General features: G+C 37.9%; 1 protein-coding gene across 3 annotated transcripts in view; it reads left to right on the top strand.

Moving 5' to 3' along the window:
* The first annotated feature begins 5,181 nt into the window (after positions 1–5,181).
* The window catches only part of LOC140135455 (hyalin-like), a 99,053-nt gene continuing 81,300 nt past the window's right edge, over positions 5,182–22,934 (top strand). For all 3 annotated transcript variants that reach the window (XM_072156951.1, XM_072156950.1, XM_072156949.1), the window contains exons 1-3: positions 5,182–5,445; positions 15,397–15,479; positions 16,380–16,631. In XM_072156951.1, the coding sequence (XP_072013052.1) occupies positions 15,425–15,479; positions 16,380–16,631 (307 nt within the window). In that variant the 5' untranslated portion in view covers positions 5,182–5,445; positions 15,397–15,424. The remainder of the gene's footprint in view (positions 5,446–15,396; positions 15,480–16,379; positions 16,632–22,934) is intronic.

The following is a 22,934-nucleotide window of genomic DNA, read 5'->3' as shown; positions in this document are numbered from 1 at the left end:
TTAAATATTTGCATTGTGAGGATTAGAGGAAATATTATGTGCGTGTATGAAATGGTTGTCATTTCTGAGTAGTTGGTATTTCAGATCTTAGCTAGAAATTGAGGTTTGCCCGTCATTTAAAAAAATGCCTGTCCTAATTTGAGAAACTTTACCAGACTTCTACAGCCCATTGGGAGTTCAAAGAGTTCAAATATGTGTTGATATGGTCTTGTTTTACAAATCTGATTGACTAATGAGGTCAATAGCCTTTCTCAACACCTACAATTATAATTTAACATCTGTCAAAGGCATTAATTTTGCCCGTCCCAGGAGCAAACTCCCCGTCTAAAATGTCGGGCAGACGGGTGGCTAGCTAAGACAATGATCTTTAGTAACCTATGAATAGGTATCTTTACTAATTTGGACCTGCTGAATCAAAAAGGGGTTACCGAGCGTTGTTTTGAATCTATAACCCTTATATTATACTGACCCCCAAGGTCACACAGGGGTAAAATTAAATATGCTCCGATTTCACTCAATAGCATATCAAATCATACTTCTGCATGGTCGTACATGTAAGGATTACAGAAATATATATATATTGTGCATGTGCGACCTATTGTTGAGGTGTTATGTGCCACAAAGATAAGTTTCTACTCTTTGTGATGTATAGTTACTACATTGATAGAGATCTCTTTTTCTCACTGCCTGAAGCTAGACAAACAATTTGGTCAAAATGATTTGAAAATCGAAACAAATTTCATTTGTGACCCCTGTACATCTTGAAAATTGGCACATAACTCCGCAACCATTCAATCCTGCTTTGTGGACGATGTTGGTGTACATTGAGCTGACATTTTCGCCAGGTGAATATGGAATGTATAGGGGAAACAAATTGGATATTTGTCAGGAGAAAGGAAAAATCCTGAAAACAATTGATTGTTCCCCGACTCGGTGGCGGCGCCAGGATTTTTTTTCAGGGGGGCAAAGTGAATTTCAGGGGGGAATTGCCGCAAAAAGTGGACATTTACGTGATTTGGGGTTTTTGCCTCAAAAGTGGGGCGGGACAAACGGGGAATAATATTGGGGGGGCAAAGAAAAATATTGGGGGTGGGGGGGGGGGCAACGAATGCCCGCCTTGCCCCCGTAGCGCCGCCACTGACCTGACTAATGGATTACCTTTAGCTAAGGTGAAATCACGAAAACATTGATTGGTCCCTTAACACATGACGCATCGTACATTTAATCCATTTGATGTTGTGAAATGTCAAAAACAACTTTTGTTGTATTTATGTGAACCGATGAAAATGACTAATATGCCCTACAGTCATAAACAAAAGTTTGGAATATTTGTCACCTTTTTGCCACGACCTTGAAATGTGAAATCAATCTGCTATGGTTTGGGTTTGTCATGATGAGTTCTACAAGAAAGTTAGAATTTTGTGAAATTGTAGGGTAATTTTAGCATCCAGAAAAAAAACCCGACCCAGCGACCTTACCGGTACTTGATATGATAGGTCCGCCCGCCCGTAATACAGTTTTTTTATCACCTAAGTTTTTCGGCGTCGCTGAGTGTTTAGTGCTGTCGTCTGAACATTACTGAATGAAGCCCTTTTAAAGATGCTAATCTTACTAATCTTACACAGGCGAGTAATTAGCATCTTGGCAGTTCAAGGCATAGGTACCACGTGTGACATTTATGGTTCAATGCATAGATACCGCGTGAACGTTGTAGTGCAGGGCGATCTATTCAAAAATTGTATTCATCTATTGCTATGGTAATTAATTAATTAATTCTGTTACATCATCACTTCGATGGCGAATTGGGAGATGCTCAGTCCGGTTACATTATGCAACCATGATTGTCATGCAGTCACATCATCGTTGATATTAATCATGTTAATAAAAGTTGCATCAAAATATCAGCCAAAGGTCGAATTGAGTACCGTTTTACAAAAATACAATATAAATATAAATATACAGAAATACAAGATTATACAAAAACAGACCAATTAGATGAGACATATCAAAATGTGAGCAATCAAAAAAATAAAAATAAAAACAACTTTGGATGGAGTCTGAGGAGAAAGAAGAGGATGGAAGAAGATGGATATAGTCGGGCACTGGGCTGTTGGCGAATCTTTCAGTCCGCATTGTCAGCCTGGAAAACTCATCCTCATTCCTGAGACTCCTACCATGGACCTCCTTCCTTCTACGAGGGCGAAGCCCGCTAGTGCGTTCACATGATGGAAGCGACTGAGCAAAAGTAAGGCAATGACTTTCCCTCCTAGTGGAAAGGGGGTCCAAGTTGCAAGTACTGAGAGCATGTTTGTAAGAAATGAACTTGTTATAACCTAATATAATCTTGCAGGCCCTCTTCTGGATACGTTCAATCATCAATGCTTGTTTAGCTGTAAGAGAAGAATGCCAGATCGGCATATTCCAGGAGAGGGCGAACATAACAAGAATAAATGGTGATCAATTCAGTGGTGTTGAAACCAAAACGTTTTAACTTACTAATATATATGATTAACTTGAGTATCCCATTTGAGATCCGCCTGGATGTAAATACCCAGAACTTTGGCATGATGAACATACTTCAGAGAAGTGTTACCAATTTTAAGGCCAGTGCGTGGAGGTGTATTTCTCATGTAACATATGTAAATAGCTTGGCATTTGTCAGGATTTAATTTAAGTTGATTTCTCAAGGACCAATCCAGGAACTCATCAAGATCAGCCTGAAGACTGCTGCCCTCATTACAGTTGCGGTTCTCCGCAAAAGTAAGATCATCAACATATTTCCAGTAATGAGAGCAGCAGCCCTGAGCCGCATCATTGATGACCGCCTGGAAGGTGATAGGACCAATTTTGGGTGCCCTGAGGAACACCTGCATGTAACTGAGCATAATCGGGCAATGTTTTATTATATCTGACACATTGACGACGGTCACTGAGAAAATTGATGACGCTAAGGCACTATAGCCCCCCTGACACCCAAGGCCAATAACTTGTCAATCGCAATATTATGATTAACAAGGTCAAAGGCCTTGGAGAAGTCAGTAAGGACCACAGTGCCTATATTTTGAGGTGAATCTGAACCAAGGAGCATTGTATGAATGAGATTAATCAGATAATGAGATGTAGAGATGCCACTGATGTTACCAAACTGGTTAATGTCAATATTGTCAGCAATATCCTCAAGAATCCATCTTGAGATGAAACCCTCAGCAATTTTAGCAAATATATCAGTTAATGATATGGGCCTAAGTTTGTCAATACAAGGGGGATATTTTTTTTGGAACCGGGATAACAATTGCATACCTCCACTGATGGGGGACAATGCCTTCAGCAAAAGAGGAGTTAAGTATTTCAGTCATGGGACCGCTTAACTCATACGCAAACTCCCTTATGATCTTGGGTGGGATGCAGTCAGGGCCACAAGATTTGGACGCCTTAACTTTCTGCAACTCATGATAGACCTCCCAGGAATTCAGGATAGGCACGCAGTCTTTAACAGGGAGGAAAGCGGGGAGAGCAGATGTGTCAAGCGGCTGAACATGACTAGAAACACCAACAAATTTTGTGTTGATTGCATTGGCCATGGCTTTGTGATCGCTCTCATCAATGTCTTTTATATGCATATTGAGTTCACTATTGTTTTTATTAAGCATGACCTTAAGCGATTGATATCATTTACGAGGGTCCTCAGTCTGAAGTTTACGGACCTTATCAGCATAGTATGACAGATTGGCCTTGTCAATTGCTCTAATAACCTGATTCCTCAGCTTGGGCCACTGAGTTGACTTAGCTGCAAAAGCAATTTGACGCTTTCTTATGAGAGATTTTATTCTTGGGGTGATCCAAGGCTTGTCATTTTGATGTATTCTGACAGTTTTGTTGGGAAAATATAAATTAATACCTTCACAAAGAACTAAATACATGGCATCAGTCTTATTTTGAGTACCAGAGCAACTATAGACCTCACTCCAAGTTTGATCTTGGATCCACCTCCCAAATGCTCTAACCTTATCATCAGGGAAAGGGCGAGTAACTCTCGTTTTTATGATGTTATCAGAGAGCTTGGATTTGGGTTTCCAAAGAACAGAGGCATGATCGCTTTTGCCAATGTTGGAGTAAGCAGACGGCGCCTGATAGTGAGGCTGCATATTTGTTATGAGGAGGTCTAAGGTTGCACGGCCTCTTGTAGGAAAAGTAATAAGTTGATGTGGTCTCACCTGCACCCAAACGCATTCTAATTCATCAGGAACAGTGATGTCAAGTGAGGCGTCTGACCAGGGAAGTGCCCTGGTCTGACTCGAGTGATTCAGCTGACTCGACCCAGTGACTTTGTACAGTGATTTGACTTGACTTGACTCGACTTCAGCTAAAAATGATGTGACTCGAGCAAATTTTTGGTGATTTGTTACAACCCTGGAAGTATCATACATTTTAAAATCCTGGTGTATAACACTTGCAAAAGTTGCAGGTATAGAATACGCAAATTACCTGTAAAAAACAGCATTTTAGGTGAAATCTATACGAAAATGCAATTTAAACTTGCTTATAAACCTGGTCGAAAATTTAATAACCCTTGATATGAGGGCATCCGGAAAAACATCAATGTAATGTCATTCGAGCATTTTAGTTAATTAATTTTGTATAAGATGAAGTATTTGAAAGACTGACGAACAGACTGCGGTTCATGTTGTATCACTCATTCTCTCTCATCCTCCCTCTCTCTCACTTTCTATGTCTTCCTCTCCCCCACACGTACATACACACCCCCACACACTGGTTGCGCACTGGAAAACACAGGTGGTGGTCGCCGTGCATTCTCTAAATTCAGTAAATTTTCATCGTCAACCGTGTAATTGAATGGATATATTTTAAAATTTTAAAACGCTTGAAATATCACAAACAAATAGGCCTATGTTAATAAATAATATAAATACTACCTAAAACCGTTGGGGTTCGATAATGAACCCCACAAAACTAACCGAGTATATGGAAAATGCCATACGGCCGGGCGGATTCACAAGTTACCGGCTCTATCATGCCACTCGCTGCCTGGGAAAACCATTGTCAGGTGACTTCAGAACCCGGGTTTCTGAACCCTGGTAATGTATTGTTGTCACCTAGTCAGCAGTGGCAAAAACCATAACCACAAAACCATAAGCATTTTGTTAAATATATGGTGTGTACGACACGATGTCAATGTCATGGTTTTCATTATTGTTATTTACATTTCTTACCTATTCTGTTCGTATATAAATCGGTGCACCTTCGATAAATCCAGTTCATAGCAGTCCCCACCTAGAGCTCGCTACTTTGAATAGGTTCATATTAAACGGAGGAAATATACAAAATCGATACTTGAGCTGTCTCTTGCAGATCTGTGTCTTGGAAGACACTCACTGCCTGTCAATGATTTTGCAGGATATGTAGAAGAAACTTGAAGAAGCACAGGTATGTTCTTTGTAGAAACAAACTCGTGATTTATATTTTTATTTGATACAAATGTGCCCCACGTAGGACTATACAAGGCCGTTAAAGATTCAAGGCCTATTCCGAAGATTTAAGAAGTTTCTGAGAAGTAAACATCGTTGCTAATGGCCATTGTGTATGTCAGCAGTTGAAACTCTCTTTCGTGACTTTCGTACTGTTTTCATAGCTGAAAACATCAATTTTGAGGTGAATGGTTATACCTTTTTATGTACCAATTACAGGTACGTAAAAGTATACATTGCTGAAAAGCATAATAATAAACTGAGCTCAAAAAGAAACTTATAATTTTTTACAACTTGTGAATCACAAGGTCATATCTTAAAATACTGTCAATCAAAATGAATCAAAATTACACACAGGATTACCTTAATACTCTACTCAAAACACATTTCAGTAACCAAGCAGTTGTCCAACTGACACAACAGCAAAATGCACTGTCATGGGACAGCTTCCCGGACTTCCTTCACTTTCACAGCCCAACATTTGGCACCCAGGATAAAAAAATCTGTGAGAATGCACACAAGATCCTTGCACAGATGATAAAACGGTGCTGCTTTCTGCTTTTCATACACTTTTTTCATGAAACAGGGCTGGGCTGTGAATGTGGTCCAGGAAGCTGTCCCATGTCAGTGCATTTTGCTGTTGTGTCAGTTGGATAACTGCGTGGTTACTGACAGGTGTTAAGAGTAGAGTATTGAAGTAAATCTGTGTGTAATTTTGGTTCAATTTGATGGACAGGATTTCAAGATATGACCTTGTGAAAAATTATAAGTTTCTTTTTGAGCTCAGTTTAGATTACAATGACCCAAACCTGAAATCAATATTCATGGTCATGTCAAAAGGAGACACTTTTGGGCAGGTTATCAATTTTGGGGTTTTTACATATCTTAAATAGAGAGATATTTTGCTCCTCAATGCCGTTTTCCCCAATGTAATAGGACATTCGTAAGCGAAGATATTGAGTTCCTAAGTTATGGTATTATAAAATTGGAAATTGAGATATCGGCCTTTAAAAATATTATTGACAATGTTGAGAGTAGGAATTACCTTGAAAATGTCTCAAAAATACAAGATGTCAGTTATATTTGGGTCTATTTCTCCATTTACGATTCTGCCCAAAAGTGTCTCCTTTTGACATGACACGTCACATATCGTTATGAATTCGGCAGACGGCCGAATCCGGATTCGGCTTTTGGTAAATTCATTTTACGCATGCATAACATTTGAATTAGAGAACAAGGGATCAATGATGTACATAATAGAGGGCAGCATATCAATTTTTAACGGAGATCAGATGATAACAGCATAATAAGTAATCAAAAGAGGGCGACATACAGGGTTAGCTAACGGTGCATCGCAGTGCGGTCAACGACGATATCCGTTAAATAATCGATATGCTGCCCTCTATAGGGAAAGCATAGATCCCTTGTTCTCTAATTAAAAAATAATGCATGCGTAAAATGAATTTACCAAAAGCCGAATCCGGATTCGGCCGTCTGCCGAATTCATAACGATATATACATGGTGTAACAATTTTTAATGAACATGTGGTATAGTTTAGGAGTGTCTACTTCTTTTCTGGTATATTTTCTCAATTTGAGGACCACCAAATCAAACAGAGCTTGAAAAGGCCCACCAGAAAATAGTATACTTTATATGGGGTGCGATGTTTCCTTCTATGCATACAGGGTGATAAAAATTTGCTTCATTATCAGACCTAATTGATTATTCAGAAGGTTTGATTAGTGCTAATATCTGATTAAATACTTTTAAATAACTGCTTTCAGTCGTAAATAATCATTCCAAACCAGAAATAATACAAATTTCTCTTTGTTTGTCTCTGTTAGACTTAATTATTTGCAATTCTGAAAATTGGCTGATTTACTATGGGAAAAGGCATGGACGAGCCTGTAAATGTGCTCGTTAGTCGATTTAAAGGCCCATTCAGTGATTTGCTCATCCGGATGATCGTAAAAATCATCCAAATTCAGTGGTTCAGCCGAAAGCTGTGTATTTAAGACAAAATAAGACATTTTACACGAATCTGTAATCAGTATCTAAATTAGCTACGTATATTTGAATGGGGCCTCAATTTCGTCAGTACTGCTGTTTTCTTCGTTTTTTGCCAAATTTGTCATTTCAAAAATACCAAATGATAATTTGAATGACTTATCCTTCACTTTTAAGCAATTTATAAACAATTTAAATTTTTTTACACTTGTGCTGGGATCACTGAATGGGTCTTTAAGGGTACACGATGTATCATTGGTCGAAGCAGCCAAAAATCTATTTATTATCAAAATCAATATATCATTTAAAAATAACACTTTGATGTTTTGCAAAAGATCATTCTACAAATCATATAGGCCTACTTTGAAATCTTGCCTGCTGATTTATTGTCATTATTGAGTTATGTATGTTTTACAAAGGTGATGTTGTTTCAGCCCTCTTTACAACATAACTCAAGAGCCACAGGGCCTACAAAAGTATATCTGTTTGAATTCTTCTATACACTCGCTATGAAACGATCAATGCAAATTTTGCCAAAGCTCACTACCATTCGCAAGATGCTGCGAACTACCAAATCGCAACAGTTTAAAATAGTTGCTAACCTTAAGGGATCCAAAATGAGCGTTTATTGCGTTTCGACAGTATTTTTTGTGGGACATGAGAGCACCTCAGACCTATCGAATTGTATTCTGAATACGAAGCATGTCTTTCTGATATCAAATAATTTTCATTTTTAAAAGTCACAATATAATACAAATTTTATGACAAATTATAAAAATTTGATATTTTTCAAATTTTGATATATAACAGTCCTCGAAGTAAATTATATAAATCTAATGATATATTCTTAAAGTGTATGTAGCAGGGAGGAAAAGCCGACGGTCAATTGAAAATTTTGACCTTTCATATTGAAGATATGGATTTTTTCCCAAAAAGACCTATTTTTGGTGTTTTGGGGAAAAAATCCATATCTTCAATACGAAAGGTCAAAATTTTCAATTGATCGTCGGCTTTTCATCCCACCTACATACACACTTTAAGTATAAATCATCAGATTTATAAAGTTTACTTCAAGTACTGTTAAATATCAAAAATATCAATTTTCAATGATTTGCCATAAAATGTGTATTAAATTGCGAATTTCAAAAAATCAAAATTATTTGATATCAGAATGACATTCAATTCGATATGTCTGATGTGCTCTAATGTCCCAAAATAAATACTGTCCAAACGTTCATACCCCAGCCCTTAATGAAATGAAATTACACGAAGTACATAATTATTTAGTTGCTACAATTATTACTGACATCAAATTGGTACTACATAATCATGGATTTAAGTTTTCAACTCGGTATAAAAGGGGAATAAAGTATGTTATCAAATTGTTATGAACCTTTTCCATATAGACTCTCTATGGTACACGCCGACATCGCCTGGATAATAATTATTTGGTGCAGCAGAGACATTAAAATGAATACACGGGATCGATACACGTGAATTGCTATGCACGATTTTGATATCAGACGAAAATCTTCGGATACCGGGTTAGAAAATGATGAATATCTCCCGTAAATGATTTCGTCTCAAGAAACCAGATCTGGTCTCATACACTTGAAAATACGTGTTGAACAGATATGATAGTCGTTAGTTTGCGCTTTGAGAAACGGCCGTGAGTCTTGAACTCAAAATCTGACCAAATTCGCTAATTTTATATTGCGTTGGTCCTGGACTACAACGCGCAGGCTATAATCTGCACTCACTACCACACCACATTTCGCCATAATGCATTCTAGAAACGCTTGCTGTTAGAATAAGAAAAATTTTAATGCTAATTTATTGCACATTCTAGGGAAGCGTGGTTACCTTTTTAAAATAACCGAGTGAGAGGGTTTTCAAGAAAATATTTTTCCTGTCAAAACTGAAGCATCCTCTGTATAAAAGAAAATATGAATATTAACTGCACATCATATATAACGATTCGTGATACCCAATTGTGGCACATTTGATGTCGTTTGAAAGACAGAGAATTTTATTTCAATTTTATATACGCCAAAATATTTTTCTAATTGAGCGAGAATGGCAATAGAAAAAACGTTGAAAATTCCATGTATAAATGACATTAGACCCAACAAATGATTACTGTTTCGTTTTTATGGTAATCTAATCTTTTATTTCCTGAAATAAAATTATGGGTCTAATGTGGGTTAATTGTATAATTGATGAAAGCATCGACGTGTATAAAAGAAGCTACAAGAAAAATGGTAGGCCACGCCACGCCACATTGATAATCTATGTATACGGCGAGTTCGTAGCGCACGTGTGAATCAAAATCGATATACTATTGTCCCGACTATTGTGCGTGTATAGCCTCATTTATAACACGTAGTTATCAACAATTGAGCGCTATTAAACACATTAATGTTTTTAAACAAATAAAATTCCAAAATATGGTGCGTTTTCTGTCTTTGCTTGTCACTTTGTATGTTGAAGTAATGAAGTTGTGATTATATTTTAAAATTTTCATCATGACACTATCAAGTCTGATAGCCGAGCGGTCTAAGGCGCTGGTGTTATGTTAATATCGTATAGGAGTACATTATAGCGGCTGAGTGCAGCGTGGGTTCGAACCCCGCCGGCGCCTCTGACAAAATTTTCATATTATGTTAGGGAAATGTGGCTGGGAGAATGTATGTATGGCGAAGAGTGGTGTGACTCACTACTGTCCAGTGTAGGCAGTATGACCATTGACCGCAATGTCGTATACAAGCTTACTCACACAGCGAGAAATCAATTACCCCGGCTATTGTCAGTAGCCTTAGTCAGGTCACTTGGCTAATTATATGCGTCTCATAAGGTCGGAATAAAATGACCTTTCGCGGCTGTGGATTTAACCTACCATGGCGATTTCTACCATAGAGATATCGGGGCGATGACACTGTGTGGTATCGTGTCCTCACATCCTCCATCCTGCAAGCTCGTTAGCCTAATGAAAATGGTACAAATTGTATCGAGCGAGATAAAAGTGGGCATTATTGAAGTGAATAGACTCGTCCAGATATTCGACGTAAAATATTCGTTATTCAATATATTTCAAGAATGGGGGGGCTCCATTGTGAATCTTTGACCCGGTGCCACAGATAAATTTGTTACAGATCATTTTATTCCGCACAGTTTGATGCATCATTTGTCCAAATCGATTCAGAATTGATGACAAATGACCTTTTGAATGCAATCGCCTCAATTTTAAAAGTTGCAATAAATCCTTTTGATTTTGTCCTGCTACTCAATAATCTTCATCACCTCACCTCACCTCACCTCACAGGCTGTGTCACCCACTGTCGGATGTAACCCTCCTCAAGTAGCTTCTATTTATTTCTGTTCTGTGCTTGCCCAGGTTGTACCCAGATAGGATGTGAGATCATCACGCCATCTTCGGTTTTGTCTTCCCCTTCTTCTCTTTCCTGTTCTTGGCTGCTATTCCGTTAACCTTTTTGTCCATCTATTGTCGTCTCTACGAGCTATGTGTCCCGCCCATTTACACTTTGCCTCTTTAATCCTTTCAATGATATCTTTGGCATTATTTTGTTTTGTCCCTAATTTCCACATTTTTTACTTTCTTCATCAATACAATATCAATACAATATTAAATAGATGCTCCTGCAAAATAAATGGAATTATACTTGGTATCTTGCACCTGATTTGTTTTTGTTTCGATATTGTAAGGTGAAAATAATCAATAAGTGAAATTAAAGCACGAGGGGTATGAATTCCTATCATCAGGTGCCTTCCAAGTCAAAGTCATACTTTTTAGAGAAACTTTGGAAACCTCTGAAAATGAGCGATGGCGGTTCAATGGCATGAGCATGGTTAGATGCTGGAATGTCAGTCAGTGAGGCGGCGAGACAGCCAGGAGTATAGTAAGGGACTGTTCACAAACACTTGTTAGGGGGGCCTGATGCAAAATGGGGGGCTTAAAAGTTTTGACCCTCCTAAGGGGGGCCCTGAAAATATTGACCACAAATTTTCCCGGAAAATTGAGTTTATATGCTTTTATGTGGGATTGACTCATAATTTTCATGTCAAAATGGGGTCCTGAAATTTTTAAGATCTGAAAAGGGGGGCCCCGAAAAATGTTCGCGATGATTTTTTTTGCATCAGCCCCCCCTAAAGCCCCATAAAGTGCTGACTTATGGTCTTCCCAGAGTCGGACGGCCAAGGGTGACCTCAGCCAATCAAGACGCTTCGATAGCAAACAAAGTAGACGAGAACAGGAAGTTCACAGGTGAGATGCGAGCATGCGCCGCAGATGTTTGGCAGTCATTGGTGCAGCAGGAGGACATACCAGATATTGACTGTGAAGAGTGAAGGGTAAAACATTGAGGAAGGAAGAAAATTAAGAGTACCTGTATTCAATAAAAACACATGATGCGAAGTCAAACAACCTTTGCCCGTCTCTGTTATTGTGTACCTTTATGAAGAATCTTGAGAAGCAGGAAAACCACATCAATAGGAATTACTGCAACTTTAAAATCCTGGTTAGGTGCATTTAAAAGGTCATTGTGTCATCAATTCTACAATGATTTGGACAAATAAATTTATCTACACATTTTTGGCAGGTTTTGATTCAAGACCCCATCTTATGGACCAAAATCAAACTGGATACTTTTTTGGGATGGGTTCATATCTTCTAGATGCAGATTTATCCACAAACATTTGAACGGACCAACCTGGGTAAACAAACAAACAAACAAACAAACAAACAAACAAACAGACAGACAGACACTTTCGTAAATTATTTAAACATACCACTCTTACTATATACTCTTAATTTTCTTGCATATACACTGTACATGTAAAACACATCAAAACAAAAAGGCTGAACTTCTCGGTTGACCAGATTTACTGTAAAACTTGTTTTGAGTTGAATGAACAAAAGAACAGCATTGAAAATGTGAACCCTGGCAAAAATCAGGGCACAGGTAGAACAAAATGCCCCAAAAATTAAAACACCCACAGCTTGCTTCCAAATCGCTAAACCATAAGGCCTACTCAATCTGACTCGATCATTCACCTTAGGGACTATGCAATATTTATGAGACCTGGGGAGGGTAAAATCGAGAGGGTAAGACATTTTTGGGGCAGGTCTAAAGGAGGGGGGGCATCTAAATATAACCTTTCCTAAGCCTTTTTAGAGCGTTTTATTTACAAGGCGCCCCACGAATGTGTGCCAAAAATCGCTTGCCCCCCTCTCGGCTTGCCAAAAATTGCTTGCCCCCCCCCCCTTTCGACTCGCCACAAATTTCTTCCCCCCTCCAATTTTACCCTACCCAGGGCTCATGAGTATTACACAGCCCCTTAAGACCTAGGCATACATGCAGACCTCACCAAAACGTATTTACGAAATTACCCGAGTGGGTTTGAAAATGATACGACAAATACAAGTTTTGAGTTGTAATGGCAATGGCCTGCACGATACCAGATACTTAATCTTTTAAACGCTTATTCTCAAACGGTTCCTTTGCAACAAAAAGTTAATTTGGTACCCCGGGTTTGGTGGGGGGGGGGCCCCCAACTTTGGAAGTGCCGGGTTGGTGCCCACCGGGGCCGCGAAGGGGGGGCCTATCGGGTACAAAGCGTTATTTTAAAAAGGGGTCATTGGGTACAAACAAAATAAAAAAGGGGGTCATTGGGTACAATATTTTGAAAAAAGGTGGTCATCGAGTATAAGAATTTAAAAAAAGGGTCATCAGGTAGAAAATTTTGAAAAAATGGAGCAAAATTTTGAAAATTTCGGCATAATTTTGAAAAAATGGAGCAAAATTTGACAGTTTCGACATTTTTTGTTGCATTTTGATGATGCTATTCTAAAAAAAGGGGGTCATTGAGTAGCCGCAACCAAAAAAGGGGGTCATTGGGTAGCGGTAACTAAAAAAAGGGGGTCATCGGGTATGGCTTTTAAAAAAGGGGTCATCGGGTATAGTCGACTTCAAAAGAGGGGCCTATTGACAGGCACATACCGTCACTTCCAAAGTTGAGTGCCCCCCCCCCCCGGGGTTTGGTACCCTAGTAGAACTTAACAAAAACTACAGATAAACAATATTAGGCCTAAGCACAAGACATCTTTCGATGCACATTTCATAATACGCGCATATCAAATTACAATTTATCTTAATCATCAAGGTCATACACTCAAAATTTTGCAACGGTTAATGTAGTTGTGAACAAGTGGTTGAACCGTTTGTTGCACTATCTTGATGCCACGTACTTTGAATAAACTTGTGTACATGCAGAGCAGTACTTATATGATATAATTACCATTAAATGGCCATATGGGTCAAAATTAGTCTTTTGGTAAAGGGCTCGTAATTGTTAAAAGACAATTTATTTGCTCTTTATACAAATTACACCCTGTCTTTTCTATGTGTTGGGTGTTAATGCACTAACACATAGTTGTCCCGAAAGTATGTGCTTGTATTTTCGGGACAATTATGTGCTAGTGCAATATAAATAGCCAAGAAATTACTTTTACCAATTACGGGCCCTTTTCCAAAAGACAATTGACACCTCTGACTGTTTTATTGGATATTGTCATAGGCACTGTATGTACACAGGTTTATTCAAAGTACGTAGCATCAAGACAGTGCAACAAACGGTTCAACCATTTTTCACAACTACATTATCCGTTGCAAAATTCAGAGTGTAGTTACCTCCAGCACTTCAGCCCTTTTGAAAAGATGTTTTATTTGCATGAATGAACTTTATACAAGTGTACGGTACACTTTCAGCGATTTCTAATTTTAGAATTATCAAAGTTTTTGCAAAGACCGTATATTGTTATCACGCATCTGTCAATTTAATTTGAATATTTGCATAACTAATTACCAAAACCTATTTACCTATGCAAATGTGTAAAGTGGTAAACTATGTGTGCATCCTGAAAGGTAAAAAGAGCACTACTTAGTTTAATTATCAGCAAGTTATTGGCAAAGAATAAGAAACTTTCTACCATTAGCCTTTAACCTGCATTGACAACTTGAAAGATTGTACCATTAACTGCCAATGATTAATGGGAAGGATCAATTTGGAAGGTTTATGATTTTGAAAATAGGCCTACTATAACAAATTAAAGATTTAATACCAAATTTAGAATTTTATACACACATACTGATATTTGAGAAAATAAGACTAGAAACATGATACTTGAATTTTACCGATTTTGAACACTGCAGTATATCGTAAACCGATAGGACATAAACCAAAGAAGGCCAAGAAATAATTTAGTGCAAGCATCAATTTATGCATCGGCCCCGTTATAATAAAAAAATTTATTACAACTTCACATCATCCACATAACATAACTTACATTACGTCAACAGGTCAACACGGGTGTCATCATCACTTATTATCTTGCTAATTAACTTTTAGATAATAATAAAACAAAGGAAGTATTGCGCACTTTTGGCGAAAAGTCTAAAATTTGGCTCAGTGATGGAATAAATCTAGTCTATGGGCTAATTGATCCGAAGTAGCTTTTGGCGGGAAAAAGTCAACAAAGTTTTATACAGGGTGACATCCATGCTCGCTTTCGCAGGTTTTTCTCCCGGGTGCTCTGGTTTTTCCTCTAGCTTCTAAAATCGGACCTCTTCCCATATCTCTGTCCCTACATATTCGGTTAGCATCCCCTTAATTTAGTAACCTCTGAGCACTTTTGTAATTTAAAAATTTGGTTTAGATACATATTTGACAAAAGTTTTACATATCAATTTAAAGCACAAGTGTACATTGCTCTAATATATTTTGATATAAATTTCAACAAAATCAGAAAAACCTTTACGGGAGTCATATAGGTACAGAGAAGTAGACATATTCTGACCAATAATTTTCTTTCTTTTCTTTGAATAGGACAATTGAACTGCCTACGGTAACCAGGATGATGTTGTTCTTTGCTGTTGTTCTTTTGACGGGAATATCCCCTAGTACTGGTTGTAAGTTGTTGGAATTAAATTGTGTTGCTATTAAAAATGAAAATTATTACAAAATGATACTAGCCAATCACGTGCCATAGGGAATTTATTTGACAGGGGTGGTCATTTGTTTGTTGTTTTTTTGTGCTATTTACGAATTTTGACTTTTTTAAAGAAAATTAGCGTACATTAAAAGGGCATTTCGTGATCCACAGCCTCATCCACCCACTTTTCTCAAAAAAAGTTGAGATTTTTATATCACTGGAATACTCCGGCTACATAATGTTTATGTACAAAATATTTCTTGCAGATTAATTCGTTTAGCAAAGATATCGCGAAATTTGAATTTCGTTCTGGTGCACCAGAACGAAATTACAACGTATTGTCTATGGAGCAGTGTAATACAAATAATCATGCATAATTCGTAAACGCAAAATCGGAATCAACTGAAATTTTGGGAATATGCTTTTTTCGTGGATATGTACTGAAAAATGTCATAAAAAGAGAATGCTAGGATCACGAAATACTCCTTTAATATAATATTGAAATCTTGATTTGGGGTTATTCCGTATTTTTTCAAGTAAAATGTTTCAAAATATAGTGCTATTTTAAATAGAACGGTATGTGAAAACACTTCTGTAATAGAGAGTTTCAAAACATCGTTTTATATAGTATACAAATTATTGAATGTTTATGAGTATGGTAAGAATATTTTCATGCAGGTGAAATATGAACAGTTCATATTTCACTAGAATGGAAATAATGGAAATATTCTTTCCATTGAACGAATAAAAACTAATTTAACAATAGATATTGACAGAAGGTGCCAAAATAAGCTAAAAAGGATTTTTTACACTTTTAAAAAAAAAATTTAAATTTAAATTTTAAGCATTAATTATGGCTTCGTTCTTTTCAATCTAGTCGATGGAGAACCACCTATTGTGGTGTGTCCAGGTGGTGACATTTCCACCACTACTTGTCATCCTGCTGGTACCGCCGATATAAAATGGCTGCCATGTACAGCAAGAGATAATTCTGGGACAGCCAACTTCCTCAGTCAGAGTCATCAAACTGGGCAGTTATTTGCTGTAGGAAGAACAGAAGTGACGTACACTTTTCAAGATCCATCTAATAACAGAGCAAGTGGTTCTTTTTTTGTGACCGTCACCAGAGGTAAGACTTAAAGGATGTCGCCGGCAATCACAACATTATGCCTTATATGTTGGGAAAATAATTATCAAGCACGAATCGCGTGGTTTTATTTAAAACAAACTCATATTGACCATGTTACGAGTCGTAGTTGACTCAAGCCCAAAATCACCTTTTCACACAATCAGTTTTATTCTATCAGTACTTAACCAGCGGTCTTCTTATTGGTGATCCTAGAGTTCTTGCAATGTTCTGGATGACTGTGTAATATATCCTTATTTACTTGTCCTGCGAAAATCAGCGAAGTCCATTGTTCACTTGCGTTTATAAATATCCTTGCGTATGAAATCCCCACACGAAAATGATACTGCTTTCTCCAATCACTTATCTTGCGCTGCTTTCACCAAGAATATATCTCCTTGCGCTGCTTTCTCCAAAAGTGGTGTTTCTTTCACCAATCACTCTTTCTTCAGGGAACAGGCTTCTTTAATACTGCTCCGCTGTATATGACAGAAGTGTGGTTTTCATAAACCCAGCAAACTCAAGCAATTCGACAGAAGAACTTTAATCCTTTGATGAGGAAGAGCACATTTGTGTGCTCGCAATCTCCGTCGTTGCTGTATTAAAATAGCTCAATTATCGGCTATATAAACTGGTTAATGTACTTAATGTACTTCTTTTTTGAAGCACGAAGACCATCACACACATGTGGAGTTTACAATCTCCCATGACATTCAGCAAACTCCAGCTCTCACATTTTATACTCACAACCTATTAATCTAGACCATTCTGTCACATTTACATCCTGGGGAGACTTTCCAAAATGATCTCCATTTCACAATCCAAGGGATTTTCCGCTGATGGTGCAACTATGCACTGAATATTGAGTAATATGGAAAATCCCCTATGATATTAATAACTCTGATTCAGTTTGTTTTGATCACCTGATGAATGAAAGTGAATTCCCCTAGAACATGCCATAAAACACAAACTCTTGCAAGTGCAAGGGGGTTTCCGATCTCATGAAATACTTTCAGCTTGTAAACAAAGTTACAAAGGGAGGGCGAGTTAGCGCAGCGGTAGTTCCCTCGCTATGCACCACTGAGGTCCCGGGTTCAAGCCCGGCGCGGCCCAAGGACTCATGTGCACTTGGTTTATCCCGATCCCATGCTCGCTCTCGCAGGTTTTCTCCGGGATCTCCGGTTTCCTCCTGTATCGCAAAAATCGGTGATTAGTTGTTTGGTTATCAAAAACTTACTTCACCCAATGGAATTTGGGGAGCTGCACAGATAATTGGCGGATGTTACAATCTAAATGCGGATAGTTGTGCGCCGTTCGGCAGCAACCTAGTTGATGCGATCTGATTGTGATGATTCACCATTGCAGCGAAATTACAGCGCTTTGAGTCCTCTAAGATCTGGAGAAAGGCGCTTTATAAATCCAAAGTTTATTTATTATTTATTTATAAATAATTAAATTACTCAGGGCACATTACGACCATAAAAACGAATAAAAACAGTCGGCTCTCAACACGCGATATTCAAAATTCCCGCCGCCGAAATTGTCTAGTGCAATGATGTCATGATTATTTGTGCTCAATTGTTGGCAGCCTTCATTGTATTACTGGGACAATTTCGGCGCCCGGGAATTTTGATTAACGCGTGTTGAGAGACGGCTGTATTAATTCGTTTTTATGGTCAATATGAGTTTGTTTAAAATAAAACCACGTGATTCGTGCTTGATAATTAATTTTCTAACATATAAGGCATAATGTTGTGATTGCCGGAGTGTTCCTTTAAGTTTGTGGAGACAGCCTACCTGATTGTATGGGCATATTAATTTAGTCCAGTGAATTATACTAGAGTTAAATCATATTCAATTCATAGGATGTTGGGTTCATTTATATTTAATTGTTGAACTGCTTTCTTGTAATCTTGTTGTCGTACGCAATGTAATGAATGAGTAAATGGTCGAATCTAACCAAAAGTGTACACGGGCCAAAAATAAAAGTTCAAAATAAAAATTTTGTCCTTTTGCACATTGATTGAAGGCATGTTGGCCTTATAGGAACCGAAAGTGCCATTACTAATCTTGAAAAATAAATCCAGGACGTGTGATAGTAAATGTGACATCATAACCCAATGTTACCTACGAATACCACTACGATGCTTTCACTATCGCAATAGGCCTACTAATCAACCTAAAACAAATGGAATATTCCCATTAATGCCTTTTTCGTGTAATGTAGACCACAGGCAAATGCTAGCTCAACAAGAATATATTTGTTTTTATTTTTATAACGCGATCAATATGATCTTAGTCAATTTATGCTAGTTTATTTTTGAAAATGAAGTTTAGGTCAGTTTCTGTATTTTATTTATCAAATGAGTATGAATCAATTTACATATTGTATAAGAAAGAGTGGGATATCTATTCTTGAAGAGGTTCATTAGGTTTGTAGAAACTCACAATATACATTTAATCTTGTCAAAAGTTATTTACTGACCTGACAGTTTCGACCATCTTGGACGATGATCATCTTCAGAGTGATGTTTTTCTCACCAACTTCTGATTACCAACAAGCGTGTCATAAGCTTTCCACAATGAAGCCACGGTTCTCAGATCCGAAATCGCTGGTGTTTTACGTAATGCTCCCCCCCCCCCCGAAAACATTTCAGCAGAGGAAAGGCGTGCTATTCAAGATCTTAAGAAGGAAGAATCCATACTCGTCCTGCCAGCAGACAAAGGCAAAGCTACGATGCTTATGGATACAGCTGAATATGAACGCACATACGAACTGTTGCCTTCTGATCCCACTCAACGCTTGAAGAAAACTGGTAGCCATACTTACCAAATTGAAAAAAGAAAAGAAGATTGAAAAATATCAGTATGATCTTCTGTTTCCTACGGCGGAGAATATACCGCGAATCTATGGCACGCCAAAAATACACAAACCCGGTAATAAAGTGAGACCGATAGTAGACTATACAGGGACCATAGGTTAAATAAATAAATCCCCTTCTCCTGATCCAGATGGATTCTCTGATGTGTCTAGAGTTAGAGTCACACTCCTTACAAAAGATCTTTGCATTATCCCAAGCTCGCAAACAATCGTCAAGTGAACAGTCAAAATCAGCCATAGCAGATCATGCTGTGCAACACAATCACATTATTAACTGGGATAATGCAAAGATCCTTTGTAAGGAGTGTGACTCTAACTCTAGACACATCAGAGAATCCATCTGGATCAGGAGAAGGGAACCAACGTCATGAATAGAGACGAGGGGCCCACTACTTAAGTCACGTATACGATCCTCTCCTGGCTGAAACACCATCTACAGTCGGGATCCGGCAAACCGGAAGTGGTGAGGATCTACCATCATCATTCTGAAGATGTCTATCGACCATGATAGACGAAACCGTCAATCGTGAGTAAATTTCTGGTTTTGTGCATACGAAATTTATTTAATCTGTTTATCTACAAACCTGATGAATCTATTCAGTGATTTAGGGACCATAGGCTATCAAACATCGAGAGCCTTAGCGGACATTCTGTCGCCTTTGGTGGGAGGAACTGATCATCATGTCACCAATTCAAAGGATTTAGCGGAAAGTCTAGCAGAAGTCATGATAGAGGAAGGTGAAATCTTTAACTCGCATGACGTCGTCTCCCTCTTTACCAATACGCCTATCGACGAATCGTTTAATGTCATCAAAGCTAGATTACAACAGGATAAGACTCTGCACAAACGGACTCGCAGTAGATGACATTATTGTTTGTACTTACCACCACATATTTTCTGTTTCGTGGAAAAAAATACAAGCAGCGATTTGGTGCGGCTATGGGTAGCCCGGTTTTCCCAGTTGTCGCGAACTTGTATTTGGAATTTCTGGAGCAGCAAGCGATAGCCACAGCCCTCCACGTAACGTGGATGATATTTTAGAAATTGTAAAGGAAGATCAAGTTGAAAATCTCACCACACACCTCAATCGAACGGACCCCACGGACAGTATCAAATTCACATACGAGAAAGAATAAGAAAGATCCATACCGTTTTTAGACACGTTGATTGTGCGCAAACCTGATGGTTCTGTTAAGCTAAAGGTCTACAGGAAAGCCACACATACAGACCAGTATTTAAATTTTGCTTCTCATCACCCCGTTCATCATAAACTGGGCGTGGTCCGCACACTTTTGGACAGGATGAACAGTGTTGTATCAGAAAAGGAGGACAAAGAACAAGAAGAAGGCAAAATCAAGCGCGCACTTAAACAATGTTTACCCCGAGTGGACTTTTAACCATGTCAAGCGCAAGATGGAATGTAAACAGGCTAAAAAGCAAAGTAAGAACGAAAATTCCACGGAAAGAAGCAAGGGACTTGTGATCATACCTTATGTTGAAAAAATGACAGAAACAGCCACTCGCATTTTCAGAAAACATGGTATAGCCACTGCAGTACGTCCACACACCAGAAAAAATGTTGGTGCATCCAAAGGACAAAAGAGACCCTATGAGTACCACAGACTGCATATATGAAATTCATTGTGCAAATTGTGATAATACTTATGTAGGCGAAACTGGGCGTCGCTCTGAACCATGACTGAAAGAGCATAAAAAAGAAACTGAGAAAGTAGCCCATAGTAAAGGAACATTTACTCTTCAAACAAGAAAACAGTCGGCTAGCGAACAGCCCAAATCTGCAATCGCGGACCATGCCGTTCAACAAAATCATGTGATTAACTGGGAAGATGCCCAAGTACTTGAAAAGGAATGTAATTCGGGAGCCCACCGTATAAGAGAAGCCATCTGGATAAGGAAGAGAGCACCGAACACAATGAACAGAGACGAGGGGCCCATTATCTTAGGCACGTATACCACCCAATTCTGGGCGCTGGTGCGCCCTCTGTTGGTAAACAGAAGTTGGTGAGAAAAACATCACTCTGAAGATGATCATCGTCCAAGATGGTCGAAACTGTCAGGTCAGTAAATAACTTTTGGTTTTGACAAGATAAAATGTATATTATGAGTGGGATATCTGTTTTCAGGAATATTAGGAACTATAAGTATACACCTAACACTTTATAAAATGATAGGTGAACGACCCCGGGTATTCGTAGGTAACATGATCGATTTAACAATATCTATATTGAGTTTAGAGGTTCAAATTTTGTTATTATGTTAATTAATGAATAAAATGGTGGTTTTTTGATCTGTTTCAGATGGTATGTCCAAATGAATAAATGTTATTACCTTAGATCAAACATTTTTTGATGCTTTTAGCACGATTTTGTACACTTCATTTTGATATACAAATAGTTAAACAGCAAATTTACATAATAAATATTTGTTGAATGAATCCGTATATGGATGATAATATTGTCAGTGGGTACCGCTTAAAGTTTTTAACAATTAAATTCCATTGGTAGGGACACTTCATTATACATATCATGTATTATGCTGTATTCGTAAGTAACATTTCAGTATTTGTAGGTAAGAATTATACTTTTGGTGGATATCGCAATCAAATCTTCATTTTATAAAGCATTTTGAATGTATTATTTTCTTTATGTGCGTTTATTGACACTCGAGACCCAATCATGTATTAATAATGTCGTTTCACATCGGTTGAATGAGGATTGAAGTAAGAAATAATGGCATTAAAGTGACTTTAATTTAAGAGTGCAATAAAGACCTACCTAAGTGAAATCAATTTATGATTATTATTTTTTTCAGTGTGTTTTACAGCATGTTTTTTCAACTTCTCTTTTAATATGTATATATATTTAGTGATTCTGTATTAGATTTTGTGTGCTTTTCTTATTAGATTATAATTGTTTTACAATTGGACCCCAATGGAAATAAGCCCCCTTTTGGAGGCTTTTTTGGTAATCCAAGATTTCAATTCAGCATTGTTTGAAACATTGGCTTTTGGGTGTCTAAGTTTTTCACAGAAGGGGGTCTTATTATATATGGCGCGAAGCGTATGATCACGGCGAATAAACACAATACAAGCCAATTGTTTAATACTTTAAAGCCATATTATAACATTTTTGTAAAAATAGATTAGTATTTATTTTCTATAAAATGTTAGCTTTTACTGTCAGATATGTCCCCTTTTAATTATGAGCCGAACAAGTGAGGTAAAATATAGAAAATTGGAATTTACTACTAGCGCACATGCATGTTACTCCCGCGGTTGTAATTCGGTACGATCCTCGGGGTGTGAGTGTATGTGTATCCCGCACGCCGTGTACGTACTGTGCATACGTGTTCAACTAATATTTCCATCGTAATAATAAAACGCCGGTTCCATCGTTTTATTCAA

Source organism: Amphiura filiformis, chromosome 16 (genome assembly GCF_039555335.1).
Source record: "Amphiura filiformis chromosome 16, Afil_fr2py, whole genome shotgun sequence".
Lineage (NCBI taxonomy): Eukaryota > Metazoa > Echinodermata > Ophiuroidea > Amphilepidida > Amphiuridae > Amphiura > Amphiura filiformis.
Note: the sequence above shows the minus strand (reverse complement) of the source record. Positions and strands in the feature narration are given on the sequence as shown.